This window comes from Monodon monoceros, unplaced genomic scaffold (genome assembly GCF_005190385.1).
Source record: "Monodon monoceros isolate NGI ecotype Baffin Bay Population unplaced genomic scaffold, NGI_Narwhal_1 Super_Scaffold_10, whole genome shotgun sequence".
Classification (NCBI taxonomy): Eukaryota; Metazoa; Chordata; class Mammalia; order Artiodactyla; family Monodontidae; genus Monodon; species Monodon monoceros.
The window spans coordinates 48,423,356-48,431,733 of record NW_021703766.1 but is presented as its reverse complement, the minus strand read 5'-3'; the positions used below and the strand labels follow the sequence as shown (position 1 = coordinate 48,431,733).

The 8,378-nt window shown below is 54.8% G+C and overlaps 2 protein-coding genes across 3 annotated transcripts; both read right to left on the bottom strand.

Moving 5' to 3' along the window:
- Window positions 1–1,795: 1,795 nt before the first annotated feature.
- On the bottom strand, window positions 1,796–3,674 carry APOC2 (apolipoprotein C2). 2 transcript variants are annotated; one of them, XM_029207701.1, is made up of 4 exons: window positions 3,187–3,674; window positions 2,682–2,757; window positions 2,352–2,511; window positions 1,796–2,033 (listed from the first exon to the last, which is right to left on the bottom strand). In XM_029207701.1, exons 2-4 carry the CDS (start codon window positions 2,734–2,736, stop codon window positions 1,943–1,945), a joined length of 306 nt encoding a protein of 101 aa, XP_029063534.1. In that variant the 5' UTR covers window positions 2,737–2,757; window positions 3,187–3,674; the 3' UTR covers window positions 1,796–1,942. The 2 variants fall into 2 exon arrangements, with proteins under 2 accessions (XP_029063534.1, XP_029063525.1); XM_029207692.1 differs by having other exon boundaries at window positions 2,682–3,673.
- A 34-nt stretch (window positions 3,675–3,708) lies between these two features.
- On the bottom strand, window positions 3,709–5,763 carry APOC4 (apolipoprotein C4). Its single transcript, XM_029207677.1, is given in 4 exon segments — window positions 3,709–3,873; window positions 3,876–4,018; window positions 4,257–4,398; window positions 5,485–5,763. Coding segments are annotated over 4 exon segments (381 nt in total). The 5' UTR covers window positions 5,561–5,763; the 3' UTR covers window positions 3,709–3,853.
- Between the last annotated feature and the right edge of the window lie 2,615 nt (window positions 5,764–8,378).

Below are 8,378 nucleotides of genomic sequence, written 5' to 3'. Positions count from 1 at the left end.
CCTCCCCATCACCCATTGGGCTTGGCAGCCTCAGCTCTTCCCAGGCCCTGGGGACTTGGGGGCATTTCTTACAACCCTTCCCCAAGGCCCCTGTTTTCTGCTAGATTCACAGCTGCCCAGCCCCAGAACCTGGGAAAACTGCCCCAAGAGTACTGAAAAGGCTGGCTGGAAGTTAATGCCAAGTCTGTTAGGAGAATAGAGGCCCCGCATCCTCAGAGGCCAATAGCCCCGCCCATAGGACTTGGCGGCCCAGGACCACTCTCTACTCCCTCCAGATGCAGGAGTCCAGGCTCTTAGCCCATCTAACCATGTGCCCCAGCACTGTCCTCTCTCAGACTGCAGGGCCTCTGCTCTTATTTGCACCCTGTGCTTTTGGCCTGTAATCCCCCACTGCCCAGACACCCTCTTCCATCTGCTCAGACCTGGGCGCCAAGTGAGTACTCCCCTCCCCCTCCTTGCCATCAACAGTAGTCCTTACCACACTGCATTGTGACGCATGCCCTGTGACCAGCCCAGCTGGGTCCTCTAGAGGGCTCTCCCCGTGCCCCAACCCAAGGTGGCCGCCCCCAGACCTTGAACTCCTCACTTCCTCTCCTTTTCTTCATGGCCCGCATTGCTGTCTCAAGTTATCTTATCCATGGGTCCTCTTGTTCATCCTCTGCCTTCCACCCGCTCAGCCTCTCTATGTGTGGCTCAGGATGGATCAGAGCTCCTGGCCCTGAGTAGGAGCTCAGGAAGTGTTATTACTATTGCTAATAAGAAGAGAACAGCTAAAAAGCATACCACAAAACGGTAATCAATAAAACCATGTGACGGACTTCCCTGGTGACGCAGTGGTTGGGAATCCACCCGCCAATGCAGGGGACACGGGTTCAAGCCCTGGTCCAGGAAGATCCCACATGCTGCTTAGCAGCTAAGCCCGTCTGCCACACCTGCTGAGCCTGCGCTCTAGAGCCCACGAGCCACAACTACTGAAGCCCGCACACCTAGAGCCTGTGCTCCGCAGTGAAGAGTAGCCCCTGCTCACCACAACTAGAGAAAGCCCACGCAAAACGAAGACCCAACGCAGGCAAAAATAAATTAAAACAAACAAAAAACGTGTGAAACTGGGTCAGGACCCAATCAGTACGTTTTTGCGGGGGCCACGTGAGGGCAGGTCTTTTCCCTGCTGTGTCTCCAGCACCTGGTTGTGTCTCAATAAATACATGTGGGACAAATGTATAGGAACTGGCACAGAGCACAGCGTTTACAGTTCTGTCCTCTCGGGTCTCAGCCAACCTGGGCGCTGCCTTGCCACGCTCAGCAATGACTCATGGGCACCGCTCTCCCCTCTGCCACAGGGCCACTGGACACCTCACTGCGATGGCACATTCAAAGTGTCAGCCCAGGACCCGGACATGGCCAGAGTCCACTGCAGATTAGCTATATCCATTTATCATTTTACAAATGAGAAAGCCGGGAGTTCCCTGGTGGTCCAGTGGTTAAGACTCTGTGCTTCCACTTCAGGGGGCATGGGTTCGATCCCTGGTCAGGGAACTAAGATCCTGCACGCATGCCACATAGCGTGGCCAAATAAAAAAAAAGAAGAGAAAGCCAGACCTTGGTGAAAGGCAGTCTCCAATTTTTGTTGTTACGATTATTCATTATTATTATTCACCTCTTTATTCCCATTGACCAGGTTAGGGCGATATACATAGAATAGACACTCAATGAATGTTGGCTGGACAGCATCAGATCCTCCATCTTGACCTTGAGGTCTCAGAAAAGCAACCATATCCAGAAGAATAAACTTGGCTTTTTTTTTTTTTTTAATTGATAAGAAGTCAGGCTAGAGTTGGGAGCAGGATGCTGAGAGTCGCTAGGAAGTGGGGGTGGGGTATAGATCAGGGGACCCAAGGGGTTGCTGGGTTCTGAACTCCCCCCGAGATTGGGGGCCCAGCTGTTAATGTTCTCCCTTCAGCAGAGAAATGACCTGGTCAGTAAAAATCCCTGCATAGGTGGTCACAGCTGCCGTGCTTTTGCTGTATATGTCCCTGGGGAGAAAGGACAGAAGGGCTGAGGAGGAGGGGCTGGGGGCTGGGACTCCTGGGTCTGAGGGAGGAGGGGCTGGGGCCCAGAGTCATGTGTCCTGTGGGAAAACGTGGCTAGAACCCAAACTCCTGGATCCCTATGTAGGACAGGGCTGGCATCTCAGAATCCCGGGTTTTACTGGGACTGGGGGCTGGGAGCTGAGATCCCTGGGCCTTGAGATACCAGGTCCAGGTTTGAACCTGGACTCCTGAGTCTGAGGGAGAAGGGGCTGGGGGCTGGGAGTCCCTGTTCCTGGGGTGGGGGTGGGAGGCGGGTGATACCTGATTTTCTCATCCATGGCGGGCAAGTATGTCTTCTTGTACAGCTTCTGGGCAGCTGCCTTGGCTAGATTCCAGTAACCTAAGAGTGATTCCTGCACCTTGGTGAGCACGGCAGGACTGGCAGTCTCTTCTTGCTGGGGCACAGGGTCGCCCTGGACCTCTGCAGGAGGAGAGTGAGTTAGGGGAGCTGAGGGGCCTGCAGCAGGGGGAGAATGAGGCGGGGAAGGAGAGGAATGGGCAGGGGCAGGGCCAGACAAGAATTGGGCTGGGAAGATGCTTGGGGCTCATCCCTCCCCTCATAGCCCCTCCTCTCCTACTGACCACACTCACCGAATCCCAACACCAGGAGGATGAGAAACAGAGCCAGGAAGTATCGGGTGCCCATGGTGTCAGGAGACCTGGAATGCTGAGGAGGGTGTGGGACAGGGCCACAGGAGGTGTCTAATCCTAGGGTCCCCTGCGCTCAGGGATACCAGCCTGGGACCCCCTCTCCCCCTCCCCCCCACCTGAGTCAAACCCCTAATGGCTTGACTTGGTTGACTTGGGCCTCACTTCCTAACATTCTATGATGCTACTCCCGATGGCTGATTGTAACATCTTAATTTTTTTTTTTTTTTTGGCAGCCCTGTGCTCTTGCAGGATCTTAGTTCCCCGACCAGGAATTGAAACCCGGCCGCAGAAGTGAAAGCACCGAGTCCTAACCACTGGACTGGCAGGGAATACTCTAAATTCCATGATTCTATCACTGGAATCTAATATCTTGACTCTTGCAGTTTCTGCTCTAACAATCTTGGCCACCTCCTGCAGTCCCCCACCCGCCATGTCCCTCTCTTACCGGACTCTGGCAGGCTGTCCTCACCAGCTCCAATCAGGCAGAGAAAGGCTTTATAGCGCTTGAGGTCCACCCCTTCACAGCCACCACCCCGACCTCAACGCCTAGGCCAAAGTCCTGGCCAACAGAACTGCTTGTGGGGGGTGGGGGGGAGGCTGCGGGCAGAGAGGGCAGTGACACCCCTGAGGTCAAGCCACAGGAAGCCTCCACACTGAAGATTCACCGCTGAGAGAGACAGGCCGGGTGGGGAGTGTGGAGGTGATGGGGGCTCTGGGTGCCCGCCAGGCATGAGGCCTGGGGTCTCCATCCCGTGGGAGGTGAACGCAGAGCGCTGAAGGAGGGGCTGCTGGGGGAGCTTGTTAACCCTGCCTGGTCTCCAGCCTTCACCCTCCACCCCAAACTGAGAAGCCTGAAGTCTTCCGCGCCGCCCACAAGCCTGCAGTGGTGGGTCTCAGCACTGGGGGAGCAGGGTCATTCCCCCCCCACCGGCCCCCACTCCTTCCCCCACCCCCACTGTCACTCCCCTGCCACGTGTGTCACTTCATGTTGTCACTTCCTCTACTCCTTAACCTCTGGGGGGCAGATGGGGTGGGATTATCTCTGGCAGCATCCGGGAGGGACTGGGACAGGGACACAGGAGAACTTCTTTACTGCAGAGGCTGTGAACGCTTTAATCCCAGTAGCTGTCCCGCAGAGCAGCTGGGGACACAGGTTGTAGGCCTTGTTCAGGAGGCTGTCCTTGGAGCTTTGGAGCCAGGCCTGGGTGTGGGAACCCAGGTCACCCAGGTGGTCATCATAGTAGGTCTGCACAAAGCCCTGGAAGGCCCTGGGGCCCCTGTGAACATCACAGTGGAGAGCCCAGCTACCCCCCGAGACTTCTGCCCCGTTGACCCCTTCCTCCCTCTGACCCAGGAGTCCCTGCTCTCACCTCTTACCCTCTACCCCTCTGCTCCCTGGGAGCAGGGGTCACAGCCCTGCCCCCGCCCTGTCCTGCTCCCTGGGAACCCACGAGTTCCGGTCCTGCCCCTCCTCCCTCAGACTCAGGCCCCCAGCCCCGTTCTGTGCACACACACCAGAACCACTGCCAACTCTCTCTTGTCCTGGTCACCAGCGACTCCATCCACTCCTTCACCTTGCCCGGAACCAGGCTCCAGGAACTACTGGCCGGCTCTGGCGGGGGGCTCGAGGTTCCCCCAGGCCCTTCTTGCTGACATGCTAGATGGGATCAGAGGGCAACTTGGGACGGCTGGGACCCCAGAACTCTTCCATCTCCTTTTCCCTCCATGCTCACCGTCACCGTGGCTCCAGGTGGCCCCTTGCCGGTCCTCTCATCGCCTTCTATGTCCCTCTTGCCCCTCGCCCCCCTTCAGCCAGCGGTCATCTCCTTTCACCATCTGTGCCCGGGAGCCCCGTCACCCCTGCGTCTGCCTGGGGTTTCCTCCCTCAGTCTGTAACGCCACCTCTCTGCCCCCTGCCCCGCTCCTGAGGCCTCCCTCACTTCCTGATCTTGCCGCCCCCTCCGTTCTCCTGTTACTCCCACACGGTTTGAACAATCTCCGCAGGCAGTGAAGGATGCCCCCGGGGATGGAGGTTGGCAAGGCCATATGTCAGGCTGGTGGGCCAGGGGTTCTGCCAGGAATCACACACACCTGTCTGTCCAGCACCCATGCACCTGGGCAAAGCCTCACCTACAGAGACCAGCCATCACACGGGTACACGTGTACACATGTGTATAGAGGCACCCACGTGACCTGTGGTGTGCCCTTGGCCAATGACTTAACCTCTTCAAGACTCAGTTTCCTCTTCTGTAGAATGGGATAATGACAGGTCCTAGCTTATAGGGTTATTGTGAGAGTTAGGGGTTAACATGTAGAAGGTACTTGCACCGGTTTCCTGCACATCGGATGCACTGCATATATATATATACACACAATTTAAATACATGTGCAGAACCCAGACATACTCACACACCAGTACACACAGACACCCTTCCACATGCCCAGACTGTCAAATCTTTTGCATAAATACCCCCTAAAGACACACATGTGCGCACAAGCATACAAATGCATGTTCACAGACTTAACATGTTTACCATGACTACATACTCGTCAGCTGACACACGCACAAATGCATATTCACGATCACTGTCATCTCTACCGACCCCGCGTACACTGTTCACTCATGGCCGCCTGTGACACACACTCCCAGACACACACGCACATCTGCATGCCTCACAGCCGGTCACACTCACACCCCATGCTGCATCGGGGTCCCCACACCCGCCCACCCACTCCTCCTCACCCACGACACAGGCCAGGACCAGGACGCAGAAGCAGAGGGAGGACAGGGCCCGGGACCTGCATCCAGGGAACAACATTTCTGGGGGCCTCTGTCCCTCTGTCCTTCTGTGCTCAGCTCTCTGAGCTGGGGGAGGGGGAGGCTGCGCTGAGCAGAGCCCTCCCCTGGCCGCCTCCCCACGCCCCTTGGCAGGGACTTCAGATAGAGAGGGGCCCAGGTGACAGTGATGATCCGAGGCCGTGCCCGCCCCTGCTGGCCTTCTTCCTTTCTCCTTCCTATCCTCCCACCACCCTAAACTGACAGGGGAAGGTTAGCCTCCCGTGCTGAACTGGGTTCAAATTCTGGCTCCACCTCGTGTGACAGCCCCTCTTTTGGGCCTCAGTTCCCTCCTCCGTAAAATGGGCTCACAATCCATACTTTAGGACATTAATTAAATGACGTGATAACAAGGGAAATTCTTTTTTTTTTTTTTTGGCTGCGTTGGGTCTTCGTTGCTGACGCAGACTTTCTCTAGTTGCGGCGAGCCAGGGCTACTCTTCGTTGTGGTTCGCGGGCTTCTCATTGCGGTCGCTTCTCTTGTTGCGGAGCACGGGCTCTAGGTGCGCAGGCTTCAGTAGTTGTAGCACGCGGGCTCAGTAGTTGTGGCACACGGGTTTAGTTGCTCCGCAGCATGTGGGATCTTCCCAGACCAGGGATCGAACCCGTGTCCCCTGCCTTGGCAGGCGGATTCTTAACCACTGCGCCACCAGGGAAGTCCTCAAGGGAAATTCTTAATGTGTAGTCTGGCAACACAAGTGCTCACAGATCAGACCTGTTTATTATTACTTATTTTGTCTCTGAGATCCGTTGGCCACTGGACTACAGGGCCAGACACACCTTCACTGCGTGACCAGGGCAAATACATTCACTTCTCTGGGCTCAGTGTTTTCATCTGTAAAATGGGGATGGTAGTAAGTGCCTGCCTCCCAGAGTCCACATGAAGGCTGGGTGAGGCCCTGTGAGGGAGAGATTAGTGGGAGGTTGTCAACATCAGGCTTGGGCCAAACACCAGCCAGAAAGAAAATGAGCCTTTTTCTCCCAGAGGACCCAGCCATGAGCCAGGGTGCACAGTTTAGCCAGGGAACCATGGGCTGGATTCCTTGCTCTAAGGTTGCCAGATAAAATACAGGACGCCCTGTGATATCTGAATGTCAGATAAATAATGAATCTTTTTTAATTAGTTGATTTATTTTTAAAAACTGGGGGGGGGGGCAGGCACAGCATGTGGCATCTTATTTCCCCAACCAGGGATTGAACCTGTGCCCCCTGCAGTGGAAGCACAGAGTCCTAACCATTGGACCACCAGGGAAGTCCCATGAATCTTTTTTTAGTGTAAGTATGTCCCATGCAATATTTGGGAATTATACTATTATTTATTTGTTGTGTATCTGAAATTCAAATCTAACTAGGCATTCTATATATTTTTTCAATATTTATTTTTGGCTGCCTTGGGTCTTAGTTGCGGCACGCGGGATCTTTCATGGCGGCGCGCGGGCTTAGTTGCCCTGCAGCACGTGGGATCTCAGTTCCCCGACCAGGGATCGAACCCTCATCCTCTGTATTGGAAGGCGGATTCTTAACCACTAGACTACCAGGGAAGTCCCACGTCCCGTATTTTTATATGGTGAATCTGACAACCCCACTTTGGCCACAACTTGGATGACTGTACAGGACAAATCCAGAGGCTCCCAGAAGAATGCTGTCCATTCCAATGGCCCCAGCGTGGGCTCTAGCACATAGTAGTTGCTCAACGAATGCTCCCTGGAGTTCCTCACTGACGCTAAACAGCCAAATAAAATCTCCTGGAGTTTCTGTTTGGGATGCTGAAAACACTCTGGAAATGGATGGTGGTAATGGTTGCACACGACTGTGAATGTACTCAATGCCACTGAACCGTACACCTAAAAACGGTTAAATGGTAAACTTGATGTTATGTATTTTATCATAATAACAAAAGAAAAAGGAAACACCCACTTTGCATGGTGTTAGGAGAAGCAGCATGGTGTTGGGTTCACAGTCCGGCTCCACCTCCTTCCTGCTGTGTGACCTGGTGTATGTTGCTTAATGTCTCTGGGCCTGTTTCTCCGTCCAGGAACCAGAGTCACGGACTATGTTCCTACACAGGAGAGTAAAGCAGGTCGTTTACCTAAAGTGCCTCGAGCAACAAGAGACGTGCAGCAAAGCTGTGTTGTCAACGCCAGCTGCTACTTATTAAGCTTGTATTTCCCGAGCGCTCACTACGCGTCAGATGCCACCGCAAGGCTTCAGCGCATTAACTCACTGAATTAACGTCAGACCTTATGAAGTGGGCATCTTTTTCATTCCCATTTTACATATAAGGAAACTGAGGCTGTGGGGGTGGGGCTCCCCAGCCACCAAGTGGTGAATCTGAACCCAGCCCTTTCATACTTAGCTAGCCGTTTCTGGCTAGCTTAAGCCAGAAACGACCTCTGCCCTCACCTCCCCACCCCAATTCTAGAGGGCAAGAAAGAGGTTGAAGCAGGGCCAGGGTTGGGTGGGCCCGGGGGAGGGGGGAAAAGGTCTCTGACCCTGCCCTGGCTCCAAGGTCAGCATGAGCTGTTTGCTGCTTGCAGTGTTTGCCCATCTGTTATCCAGGGCAGGAATGGGCTGAAGGTCGTTCAGGGTGGACCTCAGAGGCAGCTCAAAAACAACAGCAGTTGGGAGGTGGGGGCAAAGAGGTCACAAGGAGGGACTGGGGGTTGGGAGCGGTGGGCCTTGAGACCCCAGCATGTGTGTCTGGGGACAGGTAGCATCTCTGAGCCTGCACCTCTGTGTCCACAAGGTCATCAGTCCCACGACCAGACTCCCGAATCACTCTCTCCACGCCAGGGTCCCTG

What these genes read in the sequence shown, in the direction of transcription:
- APOC2 (XM_029207701.1), bottom strand. Translation starts at nt 2,736, where the DNA reads ATGGGCACCCGATACTTCCTGGCTCTGTTTCTCATCCTCCTGGTGTTG. An exon ending in CCTCCTGGTGTTGGGATTCG is followed by an intron (nt 2,512 to 2,681) that starts GTGAGTGTGGTC and finishes CTCCTCCTGCAG; the next exon opens with AGGTCCAGGGCGACCCTGTG. An exon ending in GCCATGGATGAGAAAATCAG is followed by an intron (nt 2,034 to 2,351) that starts GTATCACCCGCC and finishes CTTTCTCCCCAG; the next exon opens with GGACATATACAGCAAAAGCA.